Below are 27,221 nucleotides of genomic sequence, written 5' to 3' on the forward strand. Positions count from 1 at the left end.
AGGCAGTGCCCTCGGAAGACACGGACCACCGGCGAAGATTTCCGTCTTCGGGTGGCGTGGAAGAGGCGGCCATCTTTGTAAAGGGCGGAGGAGGCGCTGGAGACCCGGATGTTGTTTCTCTCCTTGCTCGGGCGAAGGCGGAAACGGAAATGGAGGGCGGGGCGGGGCGCGGGAAGGCGATTGGGCTTCCTCTTCGCAGGCCCCTTGTCTTGCTCCAGAACAAGGGAGACCATGGTGAGCGCGCGGGGCGGAGAAGGAAAGGGGGCTCTGGGCGCGCCAGCTGCGTCAGCGGGGGGGGGGGGCAGGGGGCGGAGGGCCCGGCCCTCCTGGGCCTCGACTTCTGTGGCTGCTTCGGACGGAGGAAGCGGCTGTGGGCAGAACAAGAGGGAGCTCTCCCCCTCGGCAGCCCCCATTAACCTTTCATTCTGTCCTTCGCCATCCAGGATGAATTTTCTGATCCCGACCTGGCTGTTCTGGGTGAGGAGTCCAAATCGGAGAACGGAGAAAATGCCCCCGTCTACTGCATCTGCCGCAAACCTGATATCAACTGTTTCATGATGTGAGTCTGGCTGGAGGGAGCAAGAGCCACGAGGGATTTCGCTTAGGTGCTGCGCTGGGCGGAAGGGACAGGTTTAGCTTAGGGTTTCAAAGGGATTGGTTGCTCGTGTGCTGCGTGGTGCCTCGCCTCTGCATGCTGGACTCGGGTCTTGTTAAGCTGTAGCTGATTTAAGGTGGTAGATCTTGAGGAACAGTGTGGGGTGGTCAGAGCGGAGGTTATTCTTTCTGAGGCCTGCAGTTGTGTCGAAAAAGAGCTTACTGGGAGGGTATGCAGAAAGTTGTATTGTTCTGATACCTGGCTGCCAAGAAGCTGAGTTAGGGAATCCTCACCTTTCCCTTTCTTTGCCCCCCTCCCCATCCCAGAGGCTGCGATCACTGCAATGAATGGTTCCATGGCCACTGCATTAACATTACTGAGAAGATGGCAAAGGCCATACGGGAATGGTACTGCATGCAGTGTCGAGGTGAGTTTACAAACAAGATAGTATTGAGACTGGGCTAGTCCCTGTATAAATGGCAAAGTCCCGTGCTTGGGTCCTTCAGACAGTGTATTAGAAACGTGGAATGCCTTGATTTTGTTTACAAAACTATACATTTATTATTATTACTGGTGTTTGCAAATATGATGGGAAAATGCCACAGAATCTGTAATGGAGGTAAGTAAAAAGAAGCCTAATTTGTTGGAAGCAATCTGAGCTTGAATAGACTATTTTTGCAACCTGGCTCTTCTTGTAAAACATTTTAAGAGTGATCATTTCTTATTAAGGCGACTGTAAAATAAGTACAACATGGCTATAAACTGTGGCTTGCCATGTGCCTTAAAAAAAAAAAGCAGCTGAAGGATTTTTTTCATTTTTTTCCAATTTTTCCAAATTACTACAAATCAAACCAAATTAAATTTTAGTTTAAAACAGTTTCTTAAAATCAGGTTTCCCACTGCTGTTCCGAACATATGATCATCACCATTTCCTCTCATAGCCACATCATTTCTTACTTAGAGTCCAGTTGATATCCTTCACTTGCCTTACAAATAGCACCTCCGTTAAATCTTATAAATAGTCCATTTCACGTGTGTATATACATTGTTGTTCCAGACCTGGTGTGCTGAGAGAGTTAATTATTATCTTCCATTATTCATTTCTTTGCAGTGTTTATCTGGATGGTACAAGGTCACATTCCATTCCATTGTTTACGGACTATGAGCTGCAACCATAAATAACTTACAGAATGCATATCCAAACTCCGGCATTAAAATTCCGCTCTGGAGTTCTTCCTCGGCACATAGTTAAAAGCAAGATCTTTTCTCAAATTGAGCCTCTTTACTACACCTGTTCAGCACCAGTTCATTCTCCCCCTACCCACTGCATTCCTCCAGCAGCAGTTCAGGAATAATTTTAAATAAAGTCCATTCAGCCTTGATTGGGGAGGAGGGCATTGTAAAATCTTGTTAAATTCCTTGTTGAGCATAAATCAAAAGCCTCCCCCCTCTTTTCCGAAGTAACAAACAAAAGGACACACGCGTCCTTTTCATTATGCAGGGGAGGATAGGAAAAAAGACAATTTGAAAACCACAAGAAAGCACAAAGCACCTTGTCCTCCCCTTCCTTTCCCAGCTATTAAGGGTTCTCAAGCTTCAAAGAAAACATTCAGATACCTTCAAAGAGCCAAGTCCAGTCCTTTCGGCAGCTGACTGATCGCAGGCCATTAGCATATGTTGGTTCAGGAGTGCCTCTCGATTAATGCCTATTGTCCAAATTATGGAGGAACCAACCGCAAATCATGCTGGAGATGGAGACTCGTCCATGGCAGGGACACACCCGAGGTCGCACCCGCTCTGCCTTTCAAGTTGGCAGACATGGGCTTGAGCGGCACAGCGGGATGCAGTGAGCTCCCCAGACCCCACTGGGGAACATTGCCAGGATTTTTGCCTCAGAAATCCTGCCTTTCCCCTGCCTGAATCTCCTTGCTGCCTGTGGAGGGCAGCAAGCAGCTACTGCCATTGACTCGTGATGTAAGCACTGGAGTTAATTTCTTCCTCCATGTAGTTCAGTATATTGTACTTAAGACTTCTTTCAAACTACTTGCTGGACCAGGGCAACTTAGTTTCAGAGAAAGGACTACATCTGCCTGTATATGCACACTACTCTCTGGTCCAAGAGTTGAACCATGTGGGTTCTCTTAGCTACTTTTCCTTTCTGTTCTACAGAGAGAGACCCAGCCCTTGAGATCCGGTACAGGCACAAAAAGTCCAAGGAGAAGGATCGTGAGGGTGAACGGGAACGTGCCGAGAAGGACGAGCTGCGTGCGAAGGCCCAAGAACTGGCATTAGAGCAGAGTCGCAGCTCCAAAGTAAGTGTTTTAGCAGTGAAAGGGGAGCAGAGTTCAGTCCCACCTGTGCAGGGCCTGGCATTCCAACTCCAGAATGTTGAGTGTTTGGGTTCTAAGTATCCTTCAGAACTGTGGGGCAACTGCCTACTCCCAACAGTCATGGTTTGACTGTTTGATGTAGTACAGGTAAATGCTCCTGCCCAGCTTTTTGCCTCCTTTGTCTGTTCTTGATTAGACAGTATAATGATTAATCATTATAGAAGACCATAGGGCTGTAGCAAATGGTGTGTGGAGTTCAAGCCATTCCTTAGAGGTCTTTGGTGTATTTGCTGTAATAGCCGCTTCAGACTTCTTTGGGACTTTCGCTCACCTTTGCCCAAGTGGAACACTTGCCATAATAGCTAAGCAGCATTCATTTTGCGGCAAATCTTCCAAGAGATTGGTTGCCATCTCTTTATTCCTAATCTCCCAACACATCTCCCCCCCCCCCCCGCAATCTGCTTTCCTCTGGCTGGATCCTTTTATGCAGAGCTGGTTATCAAGCTAAAGGACTTGCTTCCGATAGAGGCTAGAACCCAGTATTTGTGGGGTCGGATAATTTTATTATTCATTTATATAGTTCATTTATGAATTGCTTCCCATGAGGCATCACAAAGCAATTTGCATTTTTTAAAAAAACATACATAAAACATTTACATATACTGTACAATTGCATATAGAATTTTAGAATTTCCTCTGATTGCTGCGGTTCACCTGCTTGGAGAAGGCAGTCTGGAGTTGCTTTGTTCATTATAATTATTATTTATATACTGCTTTTCTGAGAGAAAATATTACAGAGTGGTGTACAAAATTCAAAGCATTAATACAATCCATCCATAAATTATAACACAAGAATCTAAAAATTCAGTGAACAGTGGCATGGCACAATAATAGCATTTTAAGACAGCACATTTTAAATCCCTCTCTCCCTCCCTTCCTTCTTTCCTGCTCTCCTGTCAATATTTCTTTGGACCTCGAAACGTTTTGTACAGGAATGGGGTGCAGATAGCAGTGTTATGGGCAAGCGAGCAAGCAATGTTTGCACAGAGAGCCCGGTTGCAAGTAGGCATTGCATTGGTCTAGTAACAGGCCCTGGATGTTCAGTTGGAAAGCCTACAAAATATGATGCAGTTAAAATGATCCTTTTGCTCTGCATAAACATTTTCACATCTGATACCCTGTTTAGGTTAGGGGTGGGGAGCCTGTGACCCTCCAGATGTTGAATTCTGACTCCTATCATAGCTGACCATTGGCCATGCTGACTGGGGGGAACGGGAGTCCAGCAAAGGTTCCCCACCATGGATTTTAAGTCATGGATAGTTGTTGCCTCAACCTATTTCCCCTCCTGCCTAGACTAATAATATATATTGTTAGCTTGTTTCTCTCAGCCAATTGAACAGGTTAAAGCCTTTAAATATCTGGGCATTGTCTTTCAGTCAACGGGGTCATGGGTCGCACATGGGTCGCACACCAACAATGTGCCAGAGAAAAAACAACTCAAAGCGCCAATATATTGTCCGTTTTTTTTATATACAAAGGGCGGCATGTACATCCCAGCAGCCATAGAAGTTTTTCAAGCAAAACCCTTGGCGCAGTAACTATATGGGGCCCAAATTTGGACGGGGACTCATTGTAGTTTCCTTGAAACGGTCCAATCCAAATTTTTAAGACAAATCTTTGCCGTCCCGCCATGCATATCAAATGCAGCACTACGCCTCAAGGCCAGTCCCCCATCCGTGGAAACACGGATCTGGCAGAGAACTCTTAGCTATTGGATCCGACTAAACTTAAATCCAGCTGGGCTACTGCCCTTAGTAATATGGGATGCCCGTTAAAGTGCGTGGCTTAAAACTGTGCACCACAAACTTCTTTCATGTGGTCTGCACACACAGCATCTGTTAACGATGGGCCTCTCGAAAAGTTTAATAGCGTCTGAAGGACATTGAGCTACAAAACAATTTGGCCACAACAAAGAAATTCTGTGCATGGTTTGCTTATCTGCCTATCTGCCCCCTTCACACTTTGATGCCTTGCCATCATATCTGTATAACCTAACTATTCCAAAATACAGTGGTACCTCGACTTGCGAATAACTCGACTAACAAATGTTTCGAGTTAGGAACGGAGCTCTGTCCGCCATTTTGGATGCAGTTTAGATAGGATTTTTTCGACTTACAAATTTTTAGATAGGATTTTTCGACTTACAATTTTTTTAATCCCCCCCCCCCAAAAAATTGGCTTCTACTTACGATTTTTTCGACTTACGAAGGTCCGTTCGGAACGGATTAAATTTGTAAAGGGACCACTCCTTTACGTTGGCAAGATTGGATGTTTTACCTTCTGTCGTGCTTGAAGGCCGATGTCAAAAAACCCCAATGGAGAATCGACTCTGCCCCTGTGGAGATGGTAACTTGGAGACAATGTCACATGTTCTTCTGGTCTGCTCCCTTTATAAAGACCTGACGAATGAGATTATCACCCCACTCTTACTTACCACTCTAGGTTGTTCATCAGCGGCCACATTGTTTTTCCTTTTATCTGACCAGAATATCCAGACAACAGAGAAGGTCGCCAGATTCATTGAGAAGGCAATGAGACTAAGGGCCACAATCTGAATGATAATTCTGCCTCCTTGATTGGTCCTTTCATTTAGGTCTTATATTTGTCTCTATTTGTATATCCGTATAGTTCTGAGGAATGAGAGTATCTTATCACCCCTATTTACCCTCTCAGGCCGGTCACTTGTGGCCACATTGACTTTCCTTTTATCAGGGCGGAATATAAAGATAACAGAGAAGGCCGTCAGACTTTTCGAGAGGGCATTGAGATTGAGGGCCACTATTTGAACGATTATTCTGCCTACTTAGGGTTCCTGTTTGGTTATATTTGTGTATTGTATGTTTGCTTATCTGATTGGCCTTTTTACCTAGTGTTTTTATTTGTTCCATTTGTATTCTTTGATGCTATGGCCTGTCGGCTATGCGAATAAAGTTTGATTCTGATTCTGTTAGCTTGTTTGGACTCTTATGTCTTCACAGTGATGAGCCCTGAAGGTTAAATATGCAGATTGATGAGAGCCACTTGTTTTAAAAGCAGGCGGGTTAAGGTTGCAATCCTGTACTCACCTGGAAATAGGCCCCTTTGTACTAAGTTGGGCTTTCTTCTGAGTATGGGATTGTGCTGTAATATAATATATGTTCATCATGGATCAATGCCTTGTCGTGGCGAAGGGGCTTGAATAACTCAGAGAAGCTATGAGCTATGCCATGCAGGGCCACCCAAGATGGACAGGTCATAGTGGAGAGTTTTGACTAAACGTGATCCACCTGGAGAAGGAACTGGCAAGCCACTCCAGTATCCCTGCCAAGAAAACTCCATGGACAAAGACAACAGGCATAGAAGGGGAAGAAATGGAGGCAGTGAGATATTTTACTTTCTTGGGCTCCTTAATCACTGCAGATGGTGACAGCAGTCACGAAATTAAAAGAGACCTGCTTCTTGGGAGAAAAGCAATGACAAACCTAGACAAGATCTTAAAAAGCAGAGACATCACCTTGCCGACAAAGGTCCGTATAGTTCAAGCTATGGTTTTCCCAGTAGTGATGTATGGAAGTGAGAGCTGGACCATAAAGAAGGCTGATCGCCGAAGAATTGATGCTTTTGAATTATGGTGCTGGAGGAGACTTGAGAGTCCCATGGACTGCAAGAAGATCAAACCTATCCATTCTGAAGGAAATCAGCCCCGAGTGCTCACTGGAAGGACAGATCCTGAAGCTGAGGCTCCAATACTTTGGCCACCTCATGAGAAGAGAAGACTCCCTGGAAAAGACCCTGATGTTGGGAAAGATGGAGGGCACAAGGAGAAGGGGATGACAGAGGATGAGATGGTTGGACAGTGTTCCCAAAGCTATGAACATGAGTTTGACCAAATTGTGTGAGGCAGTGGAAGACAGTAGTACCTGGCGTGCTCTGGTCCATGGGGTCACAAAGAGTTGGGCACGACTAAACAACAACAACAAAATGATCTGTTGTGTATACGTGTCTATCAGCCACAATAGCTGAATGGAATCTCCATGGACACAAGGCAATATACTTCCTGATGAATGCATGCTGTGAATAAACACTAGTGGAAGGCCATTCCACTCCTGCTCTGCTTGTGAACTTCCTGTGGCATCTGGTTAGCTGCTGGAGATTGAAATGCTGCCCTAGAAGAGCAGGGGTCCCAGCAGGGATCTTCTTCTTCTGTTCTTTGATGCTTTCTTATCATGTTGCTGATAATTGAGGTTTCTGGATGATGTGAGGAAGGAAAGGGAGTACTACTGCCTTGTGCCCAAGTTAAGGACATTGCTGTGGATCCCTCCGGTTCCTGTGGCCAGGAGTTCTTTTCCTCTTGTTGAGAAAGGGGGAACCCTCAGTTTCCCCATTTGATCTTTGTGACAATTTGGGCTGCCTCAGCTGTTCTAGAATATTTTAACATGCTCCATATGGGTCTTGCTCTCTTGTCTTGCTCTCTGATAATATGTATGCCATATCAAACACTTTGGAGGAAGACCAGGATATAAAATTTTAACAAATAGCTCCAGCGATCCCTCTAGATAGCCTCCACATACTCATCTCTCCCCACTTCTTTTCATTTTTTAAAATCAGCAGCAGATCAAGCGCTCAGCGCGCATGTGCGGTGAATGCGAGGCCTGCAGGCGCACAGAGGATTGTGGACAGTGTGATTTCTGCCGTGACATGAAGAAATTTGGGGGCCCCAACAAAATCCGCCAGAAGTGCCGGCTGAGGCAATGCCAGGTTCGGGCTCGGGTGAGTATTTTGGTGGGCACTTTCTGCCCAGAGATCATTGCATGTTTTTCTCTGTGGGTCACTTTCTTGGCTGCTCCACCCCAGAGGAGCAGCCACCTCAAATTCAAGCTGTTGATTTGTGTGTAGCTCACACGTGATTTTTGTTTCCCGTTCTTTTCTTCCTAGGAGTCCTATAAATATTTTCCAGCTTCGGTAAGTTTCCTTTTTCCCTCCAGTTTTTTTCTTTTTCTTTTTCATTAAAAACGGGACTTAAAATAGTTGAGTCTTCAGTTTGGACTCCTGGTCCCCCCCCCCCCCCTAGATAGGGGAAGCAGAATGAGATGAGACCTGGCCTGTGCACACAGCAAAATAAGGTGGAAAAAAATCTGGGAGTGGTTGAGTGGACTGTGCTGCTTCAGATAGCAGATGGAGTACATGCGGAAAACAAAAATCTCCCTTCCAGAAGGAATGTAGCATAGCAGGGAGAAAATGCATGATCTGGCTTGATTTTATCCCCCTTGCAGGGTGTATTCAAAAATGATAGCCATAAATATATATTGAAAGATAGCCCTCGCCTGTCTTGAAGTGAGATGGTCCATTATGCCACAACATTTCCACCTTGTTCTGCTCTATGTTTGGATACAGCCTGATAGTTAGTGGGGTGTAGTTGAGATGACTTGGTCCCTGGCAGTGCAATCCTGTACATGTTTACTTGGAAGTGAGGCCCTGCTGAGTTCGGTTGGGCTTAACTCCCAGGAAAGTGAATGTAGGATTGCAATCTCAGAGTCTAGTTTGGATACGTTCTCAATTGCAGGTTTTTTTGTTGGACACTTCAGCCCTGCTTTTTTTCTTCTCCTTGATTTTGGGAAATAAGCGGGTGTTGGGATTCTCTCTTCTTTTCTCTTTATTTCTGCTTCTCACACTTTGCTGCTTTGATCTTCAGGGAGTTCTGTTTTCTGTTTACCAAAGCTGTGCTCAGGAAGGGAGGGATGTGCTCACGTCTGTGCTGTTTCGATGCATTATGCTTTTGAAGCCAGATAGATGGCTTCTTTAATGCTTTCCTCTCTTTCTTTCTTCTTTCCTCCCTTTTTCTCTCACTGCTTTCCCCCTCCCTCCCCCACTCCCACTTACCCTAATGCTCAATAGATGTTACGGGGGCGGGAGGATGATCTGCAGATGCTAAAGGAACAGCTAGAATCGGCTGCCACACCTGAACCTCTGTCGGATGACGATCTGCACATAGATCCCGATTTGTATCAGGAGCTTTGCTCAGGGGCCTTCGATGACCAGAACCTGGTGAGACCTCTGCTGGACCTGTTCCATTGGGATTCCTTGGTCGAGTTGGCAGGCCTCATGCATACTGATGTCAAAAAGCTGTGTCCTAGGACGGGATGTGTTCTGGGTTGCTTCTTTCTTGCCCCACCCCATCTCTTATTCTGTGCTCTGAAATTACTCAGATCAAGTTCGCTGGAGAAATGTAGCCAAAGAGCATGGCTAAACATTCCATATTAGTATGTGATTTTAGAGCTCCCTGCTTATCCACTTTCAACTATTCCTAGAGCACGGTATATGAAATCTATCCTGGGGTCTGCTTTTTGTTGCTGCTGCTGTGGCTCACCTTGTTTCCGCACTTTAAGCCATCTTTCCTTCAGGTCTCTAAACTCTCTAGCCCTTTTCCTCTTGAGTGTTTTACTTTTTAGCTGACTGCTTACACAGACCCTCTTCTTGCTCTTGATTTCCAGCCCCTTCGCTTCTTTGTTTTACCAGAACCTCTTACTTAACAGCATATAGGTCTGCCTGTGGAACTTCCATTTCTTTTTTTAAAAAAACCAAATTTTATTTAATTTTTTTCATAAAGAAAGATTTTTAGATAAAAAATGTAAATAAAAAAAATGAGAGAAAGAGAACGGAAAACACCAAAGGAAAAGCAAAGAAATAGGAAAAAAGGAAAAAACTTCTGATTTCCCTCCTGTCAGTTACATAAAAGAGATTATTCAAAACTAACCGTACCCAGCCACGCGTTGCTGTGGCTCAGTCATGGGCCTCCTCCATTCAGCGTCCCCGTTCCCCACCCCAGCTGCATGATGTCGAAACACCCCTGTCTCTGGTCCCCCCGCCGCGTGACGTCATCTTCCTCCCGCGTGACAGCACCCAGCACCCCAAGTGCTCTTTCTCCCTCTCGCACGCGTGTTCTGGCAAATGCCCCCATCCTGTCCCCCCAAGGCATGGGCCTTGTCCACTCAGCGTCCCCATTCCCCACCACAGCCGCACACCCCTGTCTCTGGTTCTCCCGTCACGTGATGGGAGGACCAGAGATGGATGTGTGTGAGGACACCCACCACCCCGACACATTCCTCCTCCCCAAAGGCATGGCCCACCTCCACTCAACTCTCTCGTTTCTCACCCCAACCCCGTACGTTCTTCTTCTTCTTTGGCGATCACTCGTAGCCGAGTAAGATTGTCTTCCATAAACACGGTTTTAACAATGAGTCCGTAAGTGACTGTGGAGGCCAATTCTGGATCCGCACGTCCTTCCACAGTGGGGACATTGGTTTCCAGGTGAGAGCTGATTATGGTGTGGATTTGCCAAGTGTGCCTTCCTCTTAGCACGTTTCTCCCTTGTGTCCTGAGATCGAGTTTCTTCAAAGCCCATGACACCTTTGGGAAAGGCTGTTCTCCAACTGGAGCGCTCGCAGGCCAGTGTTTTCCAGTTGTCAGTGTTTATACTACATTTTTTAAGATTTGCCTTGAGACAGTCTTTAAACCTCTTTTGTTGACCACCAGCATTACGCTTTCCATTTTTAAATTCGGAATAGAGTAGTTGCTTTGGAAGACGATCATCAGGCACGTGACGGGAGGACCAGAGACGGGTGTGCGTGAGGACACCCGCCACCCCAACACATTCCTCCTCCCCAAAGGCATGGCCCACCTCCACTCAGCGCCCCCGTTCCTCACCCCAACCCCGTACCACAATCCGAACGTCACAACACCTCTCTCTCTGTGGTCCCTCCCGTCTCTCTGGCCATCTTCCATCCACCTCTCTCTGCTCGCCTCTGGTCATCTTCCTCCCGCGTGATGGCACCCATCAACCCAACCTCTCTTTCTCTTCCATCTGCACACCCCATGTGCATCTTGGGCCTGGCCTGCTCCCCTGGCTGTGCTATGCTGTGCAATGCCATGCTATCGTGATGTCACAGGTAGTCTGCAGCCAATGGCAGCAGCTGAGACGCCCTCAGTTGTGCTGCTTTGACATGTTTGTCTAGAAAACATGTTCTAATTTCTCACAGGTTTGACATTTGTCCAATCCTAAGTTTATACAAACACTCCCTTATTCGCATGCAACACTATGTCCAAATTTCAACACAATCGGTCAAGCGGTTTTGGAGTTAGCTGGACGCATACGAATGGGGACCTTTTACATTTATATATATATACACACACACACACACACACACACACATGACACCCAACTGATCTGCTTTCTGTTAGGCAATATTTTCCAGTCTTTTGACCCAAATAGATAATTCATTTTCCTTTTTACACAAAAAGTGCAAAAGGGGATCACTAATTATTATTAATGAATGTCATCAATTTGCTGTGGTTTTCCTTGATTTTTTTTAAAAACGATTTCTTCCAGTTATGTTTCTTCCATTCTTTTTCTAGAAAGAGCACTGGAGGCCTGATAGCTTTTTCCTCTGAATTCACATTAAGTTGTACACAGAGTATTTTCTCTCTCAACTCTTATTTCTGTCAGCTCAGGGTGTCATTTCATCTCTCCACCCATGGCTTCATTCCATTCCTCCAGCATTGCAACTCTCCCATTTGGCTATTTCATTCCTCCAAGCACCTGTGTGTAAGACTTTTCCATTTCACCATCTGTTGCCTCCAACTCTACCATTTCACCCTCCTGTTCTGGCAATCCTTTATCCATATTCTACTGTGAAGTCTCTGTATCCTCTTGGATTCCACTTTCATTCACTATTTCATCAGTCTTAGCTCTAATCACTTTTATTTGCTCTTCAAACATTTGCTGAAGGTTGTCAACAGTCAATGGAATGTCTAGTGATGTATTTGTCATACTGAATGTTCTTGATCCTAGTATCAATTCAGTCTCCATCTTAATATCTTCAATCTTCCTTATCCAACTTAAGATCTTCACAGTGTTATCTCTTTTCAAAACACATTCCTTTCCCATATATGAAATTTGAAGTAGCAAAATTCCATTTCAAAGCAACACTTTTGTCAGGATAACAGAGAACTAAACATAAAGAAAATAGGGATCCTAGCACTCAGAATTCCCTTGATTTTTTAAAACCTTATTGATTCAAATAATTAGAGCATGCTTTTTGTTTATCTTCAGCCCTTAAATGATCAACTCTTCTTAAAGCCAGAAATTAGCTCACACACCAGACGTAAATTTCAACCAGCAAACGGAGAAACCTCTTTTCGTCTTAAACTGTGATGAGAGAAAAGAAGGCTTTGCAGACCCAATGCCCTGAGTCCTCTTACATGGCTTTTGGGCAGGATGCTGATTCCTTCGCTCTAAGAGCCTGTGTTTCCAGGAGCTGACAGCTTCTAAGTCTCCTAACCATTTCTCTCACAGAAGCTGTACTGTTGATTAATGTTCTACTGTGGAAAATCCCCACCCCCACAGTTGTTTCCACCATGGTAGCTCTGTTTGTGGAACAAACTTCCACATGTGGTATGGAATTTTCTCTCCTTGCTGCCCCCCCCCCTGAAATCTTCAGGAGGTTGGGAGACCTTTGCAAGTAGATTTTGGGAATGTGTGGGGAAAGGAGGGAAGGGGAAATCCGTTACACAAATAGAACTCTGTATGCTTGTCACTGAATGTAACCCTTTGTGAACATTTGGAGCTGTTGCTGCTGCTTAGCTGCTTTCTAGGCAGGCAGCAGTTGCTTTTTTGCCTGTATTTACAGTAATTGCTATAACTTGAGAGCCAGTATGGTGTAGTGGTTAAGAGCGGTAGACTCGTAATCTGGGGATCCGGGTTCGCGTCTCCGCTCCTCCACATGCAGCTGCTGGGTGACCTTGGGCAAGTCACACTTCTTCGAAGTCTCTCAGCCCCACTCACCTCACAGGGTGTCTGTTGTGGGGGAGGAGGGGAAAGGATATTGTTAGCCGCTTTGAGACTCCTTCGGGTAGTGATAAAGCGGGATAGCAAATCCAAACTCTTCTTCTTCTTCTTCTAACTTACCTTAATTAATCCCAAGATCTTAAAAAAATAAAATAAGCAAAGATTAGGATGGTGGAACTAAATGGCAATTAAGGTGGAAAGTACATTCACCATGGGCTAGACACCTGTGGTATTATAGATTGAAGACCCAATTCTTGATGACTAGAAGATCTGCCATAGAATCATAGAATTGTAGAGCTGGAAGGGTCCCCAAGAGTCATCTCGTTCAGGCATAAGCAAACTCGGCCCTCCAGATGTTTTGGGACTACAACTCCCCTGATCCCTAGCTAACAGGACCAGTGGTCAAGGATGATTGGAATTGTAGTCCCAAAACATCTGGAGAGCCGAGTTTACCTATGCCTGATCTAGTCCAACCCCCTGCAATGCAAAAATCTCAGCTAAAACATCCATGATGAATGGCTATCCAACCTCTGCTTACAAATCTCCAATGAAGGAGATCTTACCATCAGAAAGTTCTTCCTGGTGTTGAGTCAGAATCTGCTGCATCGTAACTAGAATCCATTGATTCAGGTCCCCTCATCCAGTGCAGGAGAAAACAAATTTGCTCCATCTTCCCTGTGAAACTTACTTAGATACTTGAAGATGGCTACTATTTCTTCTGTTTACTTGGGACTGGATCCCAGTCATTCTGATACCTGGTTGTAGATGTTGGCAAAGAAACACTTATTTGTGGCACATATCCATAGGTGGCAGTATAACTGTCTATTTGATCCAACTTACTTAAAAAGTTGACCCTCTTTCTATGTGAAGCATGGAAAGCCATGAAGTGTCCTACAAAGGGGGAAAACCAGATTTGAGTTTGCATGATGAAGTTGCAGCACGAATAGCAGCTGGTGGCTGTTGGGTCTGATCTGCTCCACTCTCCCAACTGCCAGGAAGAAAAGAAGGGTGTGCAAGGGCTGCACCCCCCATTGCAAGCGCTGGCATATATGGGTTTGGCCTGGAACCTCTTCACTCCCTCAGTGAAGAGGTTCTTCCACAAAGCTAGCTGTTGACCAGGATGTGAAGTTCAGATTGCACACAGATCTTTCTTGGGGGGCAGGGACCAAACACTTTCCTGCCCTCCTTAAGGCAAACTACCCTGCTAGACAACCTCCAGATCCTTTTAGCACGAGAATGGGGAACCTGTGGTTCTCTGGGTGCTGCTGAACTACAACTCCCATCATCCCTGACCATTGGTCATGTTGGCTAGGGCTGGTGGGAGTTGCACTCCATGGGTTGTAGTAGTAGTAGTAGTAGTAATGATAATAAAATTTGTTATTTGTATGCCGCCCATCTGACTGGGTTCCCCAGTCACTCTGGACAACTCCCAACAAATTAAAACACAGTATGACATCAAACGGCTGCTTTCAGATGTTTTCTAAAAGTCACATAGTTGCTTATTTCCTTTACATCTCACCAGAAGGTCTTCCACAGGGTGGGCACGACCACCGAAAAGGCCCTCTACTTTTGCACATCTAGATTTATTGGAGGACTCGTTTTACTTTTCTCTCTTTCCTCCTGTTAGCCTTGGCTCAGTGACACTGACGATGCGCCCTTCCTTGATCCTGTGTTGCGGAAACGTGCTGTGAAAGTGAAGCATGTCAAGCGGAGGGAGAAGAAGTCTGAGAAGAAGGTATGGTCCTAGATGGTGGGTGGGAAATGTCACTACAACTCTGTAAGAGTGCCAGGCTTGTTTTTAGTGACCAGGCCTTTTCCCAGAGATGCAATTCATTTTGGGTATGTAACAGGACAAATCACACTCATAAAATCAGAATACTTGTTTATTTATTGAGATTTTAAGGTGGTTTTTCACTAAGGATCTCAAATTGGCTTCCACAAATTAAAACTAAATACAATTTTAGATTAGATCATACAATATGAACAACACAGAACAGGCCAAACTGAAACCCTAGGGCAGGCTCAACAACTCAACTGGAAGCCTGGGAGAAGAGTTACCATAAGTCTTGACTAAACAACCAAAGGCTAACAGCAATATTGCTGTCAGCACCTCTGCGGGCCGAGAGTTCCAAATTCAGTGCACAGTCCCTGGGAAGGATGGTACAGCACAGTGAGCAATGGGTGGCACAGCAAACACCCCCCTCCCCTGTTGATCCACGGTATCATTGTGGCCTCAACTCCCAACCCATGGAGCTGCTCAGGAGGCCGGGACTGAAGTACAGTGAGGGGGGAAAGTATTTGATCCCCTGCTAAATTTGCCTGTTTACCCTCTGACGAAGAAAGGACCAGCCCATAATTTTAATGGTAGGTTTATTGTAGCTGTGAGAGACAGAATAACACCAGGAAAACCCCCAGAAACCCAGAAGACAAAAGTCAGAGATTGATGTGCATTATAATGAGTGAAATAAGTATTTGATCCTCTATCAACCAGCCAGATGTCAGGCTACCTGGTATCTTCACTGTATGTAACGAGCTGAGATTAGAAGCACCTTGTAACGGATTGACACAGTTTTGAAATATTTATTCCTACCTGGCTGGAAAAGAGTTAATCCACCTCCAGCCTGACTGACATAACATTCTGATGGGGGCGGGACTGTTCCCAGTTTAAATGGCAGTTGGGAGTTGGAGAGTAGAGGGTCAGAGAGGGATGCAGGAGCTGTAGTAACAAGTCTGTGTTAAATAAAAGGAAGATATGTGCTTTTAAGAACCAAAGAAACTCATGTTTATAAGTTAAATAATAAAGTTAAATGTGCTTAAACGTTCACTGACTCGGCAGTGTCTCAGTACCTTCAGAGGTGTGACAAAGAGGGGAGAAGAAAGCTTTCCTGGGGAAGAGGAAACTGTTTGCTTTTTCTCCTGTCATACAAAGGGCTGGTTAGCGAAGCCGAAGGAGCCACATAGTTGCCTAAGGGAGAGGCACACTGTAGCAGTAGGGATCCCAGGGAGGGAGACCCCACTGGTGGCAATAGGTTTCGAACACAGTGCCTGAGGTACTCTGGAGACAAGTCCAATTTGGACACTCGAGGTTTTCTTCTCCTGTTTGTAGAGAAGCACAGGGAGAGCCTCTGATGTTAAAGCAGTGAGGGGGGATCCATCACACACCTGCTGTAAGGAAGAGGTCTTACCTGTAATCCCAGCTCGTTACAGTACCTGTACAAAAGACACCTGTCAACAAAAGCAATCAATCCAGCAGATTCCAAAGTAGCCACCATGACCAAGACCAAAGAGCTGTCCAAGGATGTCAGGGACCAGATTGTAGACCTGTGCAAGGCTGGACTGGGCTACAAGACTACTGCCAAGCAGCTTGGTGAGAAGGTGACAACAGTTGGTGCAATAATTCACAAATGGAAGAAACACAAAATAACTGTCAACCTCCCTCGGTCTGAGGCTCCATGCAAGAGCTCATCTTGTGGAGTTGCAATGATCAGGAGAACAATGATGAAGCAGCCCAGAACTACATGGGGGGAACTTGTCAATGATCTCAGGGCAGCTGGGACCATAGTCACCATGAAAACAGTTGGTAACACACTACGCCGTGAAGGACTGAGATCTTGCAGAGCCCACAAGGTCCCCTTGCTCAAGACAGCACATGTACAGCCCCATCTGCAGTTTGCCAATGCACATCTGATTGACCCAGAGGAGAACTGGGTGAAAGCGCTGTGGTCAGATGAGACCAAAATCGAGCTCTTTGGCATCAACGCAACTCGCCGTGTTTGGAGGAGGAGGAATGCTGCCTACGACCCCAAGAACACCATGCCCACCGTCAAACATGGAGGGGGACATATTATGCTTTGGGGGTGTTTTTCTGCTAAGGGGACAGGGCACCTTCACTGCATCAAAGGGACGATGGACGGGACCATGTATTTTCAAATCTTGGGTGAGCACCTTCTTCCTTCAGCCAGGGCATTGAAAATGGGTCGAGGGTGGGTATTCCAGCATGACAGACCCAAAACACACGGCCAGGGCAACAAAGGAGTGGCTCAAGAAGAAGCACATTAAGGTCCTGGAGTGGCCTAGCCAGTCTCCAGACCTTAATCCCATCGAAAATCTGTGGAGGGAGCTGAAGGTTCGAGTAGCTACGCATCAGCCTCGAAATCTTACTGACTTGGAGAGGATCTGCAAAGAGGAGTGGGACAAAATACTTCCTGAGATGTGTGCAAACTTGGTGGCCACCTACAAGAAACGTCTGACTTCTGTAATTGCCAACAAGGGTTTTGCCACCAAGTACTATGATATCTTTTGCAAAGGGATCAAATACTTATTTCACTCATTCTGATGCATATCAATCTCTGACTTTTGTCTTCTGGGTTTCTGGGGTTTCTCCTGTTATAGTCTACTCTTGCTTCCCCCAGCATGGTGCCCTTATGAGGTTTCAAATTGCAACTCCCATCAGCCCCAGGCATCATGGTCAGTAGTCAGGGAAGGTGGGAGTTACAGCCCACAACAGCTGGAGAAAGGGGGTTCTACTCTGACTGGCAGTGGCCCTCCAGCATAGGCGCCACCTTCCGAAGAATTGGGGGGGGGGGCAATGCGTGATGCTGGAGAAGCTGGGCACGGCATTGCAGCAGTGGCATGGCTTCAGTGGCTGCAACGCCTCCTGCTGCTGCCCCTGCCCCTGGTCTGGGGCTGCTTCTGCCTTCTTCCCCTCTGTGGCAAGAGGAGAAGGAGCCACGGCCATTGAAGCTGCGCTGCACTTGGTTCCAGGCCTGGCCTCCTTTGGAGCATTTGGGGCAGAGCTGAACACCACAGCAGCGCAGTGGCAGCACAAGCTCTGGCTCCTCCTGCTGCCATTGGCCTGGGGCTGCTTCCTGCCACCTGCCACCTTTGGACTTTGGGGGGCGGGGTGCCCCCTCCCAAAAATATCAGGGGGCCCCAAAGGGCTCAGCCCCTAGGAGATGGCGCCCCTGCCCTCCAGAGTCTCCGGCAGGAAGTGTTTCTCCCCATTTAATTGAATATATCACAGATTAAACCTGGGACCTAGTACATGTGAATCTCTGGTTCTTCCTGGCTTATGCATTTTTGTGTGTGAAAAGTATCCAGTCATTGCATGGCGACACAAAAATACATATGAAAGAGGAGAGTTGTTGCATTGTGTCAGAAGACTAAGCATATGAATGTATTTACAAGAGGTTGTCTTAATACAAGAAATAACTGGTGTGACAACCCATTTTGGTGATTGCTTTAGACTTCAGTGGCTTCTATTAGATGATGATAAAACCACTGTGGTGTAGTTGCTAAGCGTTCTGGACTGTGAGCAGAGAGACGAAGATTCAAAGCCTCTGAAAGAAGCCCTTCCAATCCAAGCCCCTTCTGCCTGCTTCCTCAATGGTGCAGCCAATCCCAGCCACCTGTGTAGAGCTCTCTCCAAGCACTGACCATTCAGAGAGTCTTAGGCTGCACATTAAAGCCATTAGCTGATAATCAGGGCTTCAAAGGGCTTTGCAGGCATTGCTGGAAAGCTGATTAGCATTGTCTGCAACCCCCTTTTTGGCCCAGCTGCAGTTTTACTGGCCCAGCTCCTGACACCATAACAACATCAAGTATAAGGGGTGGGTTTGGTTTGGCCAAAAGGCCTGGAGATACCCTGCCCCTGCTTTAGGGGAAGGATAGCAAAAGGAATGAATGTATCTGCCTTCCTCCTCCCCTGCTATAATTACCAGTGGAGGGTGTTAGAGTTAGCGGAAGGAGTGGAGGCAGTTGGCATGTCATTGCTGCCTGAAGTGCCAGTGCTGCATGAATGTACTATTGCCTTTATGGCCAAACTATCCTAATCACAGAAGTAGGAAATGGGCGGCAGTAAATGGGATTGCCTGTATTTGAAGGTCATGAGTAAACCCCAGTGGCCCTTTTGCTCTTGCAAGGGTGGGCCAAATCTAGCCATGTAATCTCTGGTTCTTGCCCTGCAGAAGGAAGAGAAATACAAACGTCACAAGCAGAAGCAAAAGCATCGCGACCGGTCAAAGCATGCTGAGCGGGTGGACACCAAAGACCCATCGTCACTCCACCAATGCCTTGGCCCTGGCTGCATCCAGGCTGCTCGGACCAACTCCAAGTACTGCTCGGATGAATGTGGCATGAAGCTGGCGGCAAAGTAAGTGGTGGAGCCTTCCTTGGGGAGCAACTGTTCCCTGCCTTATTTCTTTTCTTAGCAGCTTTGCCCATTCATTGGTTTTCCCGCGTGGGTTGGGTAATACAGGGGTTTGTGTGGCAGGAAAGAGAGTTTGGGCCTTTAAAATGTGGACTCACTTGGAGCCCTTTGGATGCTTAACCTTAGCCTCAGCTCTTCACCTGTCCCAAAGACGTAATTCTGACATAACTGAAAGGGCACTTTGGAGGAGGAATGCCATAATGCAGTAATGGGCAAAGTGAATCCCCTAACAGCCTAAACCTGGGAGCAGGGGCAGCAGTTTCAGTTGTGGGAGTTCTGGGTGGTTTTTTTATGAGCTGAAAATGCTCCCATCCCATTCAGCTGCATGCCCCCTCTTGTCTCTGTCCTTTCCCAGCCGCATATATGAGATCCTCCCGCAGCGCATCCAGCAGTGGCAGCAAAGTCCATGTGTGGCGGAAGAGCATGGCAAGAAGCTACTAGAGCGGATACGGCGGGAGCAGCAGCAGGCCCGGCTCAAGTTACAGGAGATGGAGCGCAAATTCCATGAATTGGAAGCTGTCATTGTCCGGGCCAAGCAGCAAGCCATCAAAGAAGACGAAGAGGTACCTGGAAGAAGTGCAGGAGAAAGGAGCAGGCAGCCAGGCCTCCTCTCTTGGAGGGTTGCAAACAACACCTCCTTAACCTTCCAGGAAGGACTTGGGAGCTTGGGTGCATTAGGCTACAGCCCTTTTGCAACCTCACTATATACGTGTGTTTTATTTTGTACATTTGGTTGTAAATTTCACAGATAGTTGTGAACATTGACAGCATGGGTCTGGCCTACCTGTGACTTATTCAGTGTTGGAATGGCTGCATGTGAACTTTATGCTCCAGTCCAGAGCATTTATTTCTGATGTTCTGAAGGGATAAAGAAAATGACAACAGCTCAAACTTCCCTGGGAATTTTATTGCAAGGGGCAGGATATAGATTCTTATGATAAATAAGCTATAGTTCAGCTTGCTTTTGCCTTATGATGCTCAGGTGGGCAGCATCTGCTGGTTTCAATGGATGCCAAAGCTTCCTTGTTTAATCCCTGGTGTGACCAAGCGTTAGGATCTGCATTAGGCATTACAACACATTTGGGTGAAAACAAAGCAGCAGCAGTAATAATAATAATAATAATAATAATAATAATAATAATAATAAATATATATATATTTATACCCCGCCTATGGGACCCAGGTGGCGCTGTGGGTTAAACCACAGAGTCTAGGGCTTGCTGATCAGAAGGTCTGCGGTTCGAATCCCTGCAACGGGGTGAGCTCCTGTTGCTCGGTCCCATCTCCTGCCCACCTAGCATTTCGAAAGCACATCAAAGTGCAAGTAGATAAATAGGGACCGCTCTGGCGGGAAGGTAAACGGCGTTTCCGTGCGCTGCTCTGGTTCGCCAGAAGCAGCTTTGTCATGTTGGCCACATGATCCAGAAGCTGTCTGCGGACAAACGCTGGCTCCCTCGGCCTATAGAGCGAGATGAGCGCCGCAACCCCAGAGTCGGACACGAATGGACCTGATGGTCAGGGGCCCCTTTACCTTTATCTGGCTGGGTTTCTTCCAGTATTGTTCTTTGCTAGGAGCAGTGACGTAAGGTGTTGGAACTGTTCTTGGGTTATTCTTGGGCACACAGCAAGGCCTTTATTTATTAAGTGCTTCCTAAATGTTTTAGTACTGTAGTTTACCTTGAACTGCAAAAACTGGGGGGTGGGATTTTCAAGTGTCTGGCTGAGAGGAGTTTGGCTTGGTGGGTTGTAAGTTCTGCAGGGTTGCTCAGTACCTCCTCATGGAGATGTAGGGTGGGATGGTGTTTGCTTTAAAAATCTGACCACTATATCCTGACACCTGCTTGCCTCTTTTGTCTGCCACAGACCAGTGAAGGAGACAGTGATGACACAGACTTGCAGATATTCTGTGTCTCCTGCGGCCACCCCATCAACCCCAAGGTGGCACTGCGGCACATGGAGCGGTGCTATGCCAAGGTTAGCTGCCTGTCTTCTCTGCGCTGGGTAACCTTGGTGTTGGGCTTCAGGGGCCTGTGTTTGAATGGAGACGCTGCTATCCAGCTCTGAAACAGGGATCTTTGTGGCATACCTGAAACTGGATTACAAATGGTTTGGTAGATGTAGGTAACCCCAGGATGTGGAAAAGTCTTAGCCCAAAGAGCCTCCTTTGCTGGAGTGTGGAGCAGCTTGCTAATTTGCTCCGTCAGTGGGTCAAGCGAGATTACTGTCCTTTAACATTTGTCAAGCAGCTATAGACAGAGCTGCATGGAAAAACCCAATGCAAATTCTGTACAAAGAACAATTGAGTTCAGGAAGCTGAGTAAATAACTTACATTTTCAAGAACTAACTTCTACACCCTCCCCCAAATGTGTATGAAAGTATTTCTGAAGAAAGGGTAAAATAAAAAAATTCCTTTAGTAGCACCTTAAAGACCAACTAAGTTTTTATTTTGGTATGAGCTTTCGTGTGCATGCACACTTCTTCAGATACAGTGTGCATGCACACGAAAGCTCATACCAAAATAAAAACTTAGTTGGTCTTTAAGGTGCTACTAAAGGAATTTTTTTATTTTACTTCGATCCAGACCAACACGGCTACCTACCTGTAACCTGAAGAAAGGGTGTTATTGAAATGCAATACGCTGTTCACCTCTCCCATATCTAACCTATTATCTGCATAGCTGATGTTTTGGGAACTGCTGGCCACATGATGTTTTGGCTACTATAAATAGTTTTAGCCAATGTGTTGCATAAATATGTGGGGATAGGTCTGTTGATGGCTAGATGCCTTGGAAACGAGCTCAGCTTCCATATTCAGAGCCTGGAAGTCTGGAGTTACCTATCATTTCTGTGATCGCCAAAGAATTGATGCTTTTGAATTATGGTGCTGGAGGAGACTCTTGAGAGTCCCATGGACTGCAAGAAGATCAAACCTATCCATTCTGAAGGAAATCAGCCCTGAGTGCTCACTGGAAGGACAGATCCTGAAACTGAGGCTCCAATACTTTGGCCACCTCATGAGAAAAGACCCTGATGTTGGGAAAGATGGAGGGCACTAGGAGAAGGGGACGACAGAGGACGAGATGGTTGGACAGTGTTCTCAAAGCTACCAACATGAGTCTGACCAAACTGCGAGAGGCAGTGGAGGACAGGAGTGCCTGGCTTGCTCTGGTCCATGGGGTCACAAAGAGTTGGACCATAGCTGCCAAGTTCTCCCCCTTTTTAAGGGAAATTCCCTTATGCTGAATAGGCTTCCTCGCGAGAAAATGAAAAACTTGGCAGCTATGAGTTGGACACGACTAAACAACAACAAATCATTTCTGCAGGAGCCCTGCCCACCAGTCAAAGTGAGGCTTGGAATTCGATTGGATTTCTAGCTCACTGGCCGGTAGCTTAAGAGCTAGTTGAACTTAGGTGGAGGATCTTTTCTTCACTTGATGGTGCTTTTAATGTTTGTTCTGCTGTGACTTCATAGCTGTGTTTTTCCCTCCTGTCTCTCTCTCCCCATCCCCCGCAGTACGAGAGCCAGACATCCTTTGGGTCTATGTATCCAACACGTATTGAAGGGTAAGCTACCTGCCCAACTCTCAAGCTCCTTTTCCCTATGGGCTGTTCACCAAACCCTTGCCATGGGTGCTGTCTGTCTTGCAGTTCTGCTCCTTTGTTACATAGTTATCCTGATGGGAATAAGAAGCTGTGAAGAAATGCAATGGCCATTTCCAAACCCAGTACTGTCCACTGGGTGGGAATCCAGTTTTTGCCAATACATATTTAATGTTTGTAGCCATAGGCCATTGCAAGAGTTGGAATCCATAGCTTCCTTTCCACTCCCAGAACAATGTGAGACTTTTGCATCTCACTTACGGAACAAGGGAATCCTAGTGCCTTATGTCAGCAGTCCTGGGTGCCCCACCTCAATGCTCACTTTCTTTTTATGAAAGGTGGGTGGGCATAAATAGTTTTTAAAAGTGTACCCCATGTTGCTAGTTGGTATTAGTGCGAAGAAAAGGGTGCTTGGAGTACGTAATCTTGAATTTGATGTCTGTCTGAGCTGCTTTTGAATGAATGAATGGTGGCTTTTGTCTGCTTGGAGAGAAACTGACACTTTACTCCTGCATGAGCAGGCACATGGGAGAGAGTGGATTAAAAGGCTTGGCTTGTCAAGGTAGACGCCATGCTTCAGCCTAAAGCATCCTTAACAGGTAGCAGGCTAGGAGGCCCAGTTCTCACGGAGGTATTAAAGGGGTGTGGGATCTACCATTAGACATTGGGTGGGGCTTAGAGGGGGGAAATAAAACCCCTTCATGCAGAAAACTAAATGTCAAGAAGGAATGTGTCCTTTTACCAGACATCTAGTTTTTTTGCTTGGGGAATTGACCCCCTTTAGTAGGCATGTGAATCTCTAACTGTAGACTGAAATTGTGTAGTTCAGGCCACCTTGGTTTCCCATAGGAATCCGATTGGCCACTGTCAGAACAGGATGCTGGACTAGATGGGCCATTGACCTGATTCAGCACAGGCTCTTTTGGGGTTCTTATAAATTGGGTCCTAATACTGTCTTAGAACTCAGCAACATCTTCATTTTAATGGTCTTCCTAAGTAGCTTGGTCCACTGCTGACTTTAACAAGTTATGAAGGGGCCACTGTGTGCATTCCCACATATTGGTTATTGGCTACTTTGTGGAGCACTGGGTGGAATCATTTGGGAAAGAGAATGGGAGTGAAATTTGTGGAGAGGGTTATTCTCCCACCTCAAAATGTATTTGTGGGGAAGCAGGAACCCCATTCGTCAGGTTTCTCTCTTCCCCCAACTGCTGTTCTTTCTGATCAAGAAACTCTGATCTCAGATAAGGCATAATTAATTTCGCTTTCAAATCCGGAACATACATGCTATGCATGTAGAAGATCTCTGCTTAAATCTCTGGCAACTCCGAGTAGGACTCTGAAAGACCCCTGTCTGGAACCCTGAAGAGCTTCTGCCCATTAGAGTGGATAGGACTCAGCTAGATGGAGCAGAGGCCTGACTCCAGGTGAGGCAGCAAGGTGTGATCCACAGTGGATGTGCAACCTTGCTTTCCTAGCATTTAACCTGAATTGACAATCTATATTTTTTAAAAGAACCCATTTCTTATCAAGTTCACTGAGGATAAGGCTTTGTAATCTTACCTGTGTGTATTCTTTTTTCCAGGGCAACTCGCCTTTTCTGTGATGTCTACAACCCACAAAGCAAGACCTACTGCAAGCGCTTGCAGGTCTTGTGCCCAGAGCATTCCCGTGACCCCAAGGTAGGAACAGAGTGCTATTCCGGTGAGGTCCTAGTCCACTGTAGTTTAGGAACAGGCTAGGATAGGCCCTCATTCAGATTGAGGAGGGGAATGACTCTTTAGTTTAAACCCTGCCACTTGACCAAAATCTTGAATTTTTTCCATTACTTTTGGGATAGAACTTTAAGGATCTTGTACCATAATTACCAGATCGTCTGCAAAGGCCTTCAATGTATGTTCACTTTTCTTTACTTTTATTCCTACTATTTCCTTATTTTCTCTTATATTTCTGGTCAGCACTTCCAGGACCAGAATAAACAATAATGGTGGTAGCGGGCAGCCTTGTGTGGTTCCTTTTTGTATATTACATTTATTTGTTATTACCTAATTTACATCTTTGCATTCTGCTCTGAGTAAATAACCCATATCCCCCTATTAAAGTCCGAATAAGTTATGCAAAATGAGAAAATGTATGCAATTTTTACAGGTTGTAGAACTGCACTTCTCTTGTGCTCCATTTGGATTATCTTTGTGCAGAATATTTTTAGTGAGACACACCACAGCTCTGGCTTCATCCTGCTCAATCTTGACTGCGACTTTTCCCTAGGTGTCAGCGGATGAGGTGTGTGGTTGTCCCATGGTAAAAGACGTGTTTGAGCTCACAGGGGAATTCTGCCGCGTGCCCAAGCGCAAATGCAACCGCCACTACTGCTGGGAGAAACTGCGACGGGCAGAGGTGGACCTGGAGCGAGTGCGCGTGGTATGGATTGGGAACTCGTGTTAGGCCTTGGGCGGGTAGACAGCACAGGAGGACAGTGGCCCTGTCATGCTGCCTGTGAAATAGGCTGGTCAATTTCAGGCAGGGTTGCAGCTAATGGGAATCCTTTGGACGATGGACTACGTGTGATTGCTTTCCTCTTGCTCCTTTGTGTCAGTGGTATAAGCTGGACGAGCTGTTTGAGCAGGAGCGGAATGTCCGCATGGCTATGACCAACCGCGCTGGACTGCTCGCTCTCATGCTGCACCAGACGATCCAGCACGATCCCCTGACCACAGATCTGCGCACAGCCACCAACCACTGAGCTGGTGAGTTAGCGGCATGAGTGTCAGTGTTGAGTGCTCATGCAGGGCAGGGACCGGAGGTAATTTGGCTGAGGAGGACTCTATCAACATATTTTTTCGCTCCATAAGACGCACCTGACCAAAAGACGCACCTAATTTTTAGATGAGGAAAGGGGGAAAGCCCTGTTTTTTTGGGATCAGCTCAAAGTTGTGCAGCTTCTTTTGCAAATGGGAAGAGTCCCGTTTTTGGGTGAATCAGCTCAGTTGTGCAGCTTTTTTGCAAAGGGGGAAAGCTCCATTTTTGAGGATAAGCTCAAAGTTGCTGAGCTTACCTTGCAAAGGGAAAATAATCCTGTTTTTATGGGGTTCAACTCACAGTTCTGCATTTTCTTTAGGAAAGGAAAGGGAGCCATTTCTACAGTTTCCAGACAGATAATCTAATCAGCCAGTCACATGTCACTGCAGCCTCCCTCTGCAGAACATTAAACAATGGAGGCCTGGGCAAGGGGGCGGGGCCTGGAAGGGAGGTAGCTCCTTTATCTCCCTCCCCGATCTCTTGCAATCAGCTGATGAGCGGGTTCCTTTCAACTCCCTCTTTCCCTCTTGTTAGCCTTTGACTCTTCCTTAAAAAAAAAAGCACGATCTGCTTTTCGCCCCTGGGCAATTTGGCCCCAGGGACCACACATTCGCTCCATAAGACGCACAGAAGCCCCTCTTACTTTTTAGGAGGACAAAAGTGCATCTTATGGAGCGAAAAATACGGTGCATGAGATGACTAAGCCCTGTCAACCTTTGGCATTGGTCATGAGCCCAGGATTAAAAGCTTTTCTTGGCTACTGTGACCACAGGAATGATCCGGGAGGCTCTTTCTCCTTGGGTCTGATCAACAACTTGAATCGCTTGCATGCAAATTGGCCTGCACTTCCCTGCAAAAGGGCAGCAACTGGAATCCCTGGCTCAGTTAAGGGGAAGATGGTAGGATCCTGCGTTGTTTCTTCCCTTCCCTAAAATCTGTCTTCTTTTTCCTCTGCAGGTGTTTTCCTTCCTGACCAGACCTTCATTATTCAGTGCCAATTGAACCAGAATCTTTTTTTATTTTCATAAGCTCTCTCATTTTTTTTAAAAAAATTTAATTAAAATGGTCTGGTGTTTTGGCTCTGAGCCCCTCCTTCTTTATCTTGTAGAATCTAGCAGTCTTTGACCTCACCCCTGTGCCAGTGGCCTTTAGCCTTGCCTGTATATAGCCTTTTAAAAGAAATATTCATACGGTTTTAAGTGTGGAACCCCCCCCCCCCAAAAAAAAGGAAATGAAAAGTGTTTTGCTACTACCGGCTTAGGCTAGCCCCATCTTCTCTAAGCAGGATTTCAATTAGATGTGATGCTGTATTGCAGGAAAGACATTTCTAGGCATTAAGTGGCCACCCCCTTTCCATGTAGTTGCTGTTGGCTAACAAACATTGAAAGGCTATTGAATCAGGGCAAGGAAGGCAGCCATGCACAAACAAACTGTTTTATTGTGCTGCTGCTTGGAGGCATAAGAGAGTCTAATAAAAGGTACATTCAAGTGTTCCGTGAGTGTGTGTTAATTGGGTAGGATGTCTTGAACGTGTGAATTGCTGTTTTATCTGCTGCTGCTTCTTCCCTGTCTTTCTCTGTCCTTGCTGGTAACCCAGATCTCTTCTATTTCTGCAACCTCCCCTTCTTTTGTTATCTGTGCAAGAGGTGGCAAGAATAAGTTGTCTACCAACCTCGTTTACCTGATCACTGCCAGAGTGCCAGATTAATCCACCTATAGTCCTCATATTGTGAAGCTTGTCCATGTGTCTTCACTTCCCTGCTTTTGCTGTCTTCCCATCCCACCACAAGAAGTAGACTGGTGAAA

At 46.2% G+C, this 27,221-nt stretch overlaps 1 protein-coding gene across 8 annotated transcripts; it reads left to right on the top strand.

The window, feature by feature from the left end:
- Nucleotides 1–26,906, top strand: CXXC1 (CXXC finger protein 1). 8 transcript variants are annotated; one of them, XM_035141113.3, is made up of 16 exons: nt 10–234; nt 444–559; nt 922–1,022; nt 2,765–2,907; nt 7,573–7,734; nt 7,900–7,926; nt 8,860–9,009; nt 14,436–14,543; nt 18,775–18,959; nt 19,372–19,579; nt 20,880–20,990; nt 22,531–22,580; nt 24,202–24,298; nt 24,885–25,037; nt 25,213–25,363; nt 26,373–26,906. In XM_035141113.3, the coding sequence occupies exons 1-15, from the start codon at nt 109–111 to the stop codon at nt 25,357–25,359; spliced, it is 1,884 nt and encodes a 627-aa protein (XP_034997004.2). In that variant the 5' UTR covers nt 10–108; the 3' UTR covers nt 25,360–25,363; nt 26,373–26,906. The 8 variants fall into 8 exon arrangements, with proteins under 8 accessions (XP_034997006.2, XP_034997004.2, XP_034997005.2 ...); XM_035141114.3 differs by having other exon boundaries at nt 88–234; nt 7,576–7,734; XM_035141115.3 differs by lacking the exon at nt 7,900–7,926 and having other exon boundaries at nt 1–234.
- Nucleotides 26,907–27,221: the final 315 nt, after the last annotated feature.

The sequence above is a fragment of the Zootoca vivipara genome, chromosome 15 (assembly GCF_965207765.1).
Source record: "Zootoca vivipara chromosome 15, rZooViv2.hap1.1, whole genome shotgun sequence".
Taxonomy (NCBI): Eukaryota; Metazoa; Chordata; class Lepidosauria; order Squamata; family Lacertidae; genus Zootoca; species Zootoca vivipara.

What these genes read in the sequence shown, in the direction of transcription:
- CXXC1 (XM_035141113.3), top strand. Translation starts at nt 109, where the DNA reads ATGTTGTTTCTCTCCTTGCTCGGGCGAAGGCGGAAACGGAAATGGAGG. An exon ending in GTACTGCATGCAGTGTCGAG is followed by an intron (nt 1,023 to 2,764) that starts GTGAGTTTACAA and finishes TCTGTTCTACAG; the next exon opens with AGAGAGACCCAGCCCTTGAG. An exon ending in AGCATTCCCGTGACCCCAAG is followed by an intron (nt 24,299 to 24,884) that starts GTAGGAACAGAG and finishes ACTTTTCCCTAG; the next exon opens with GTGTCAGCGGATGAGGTGTG.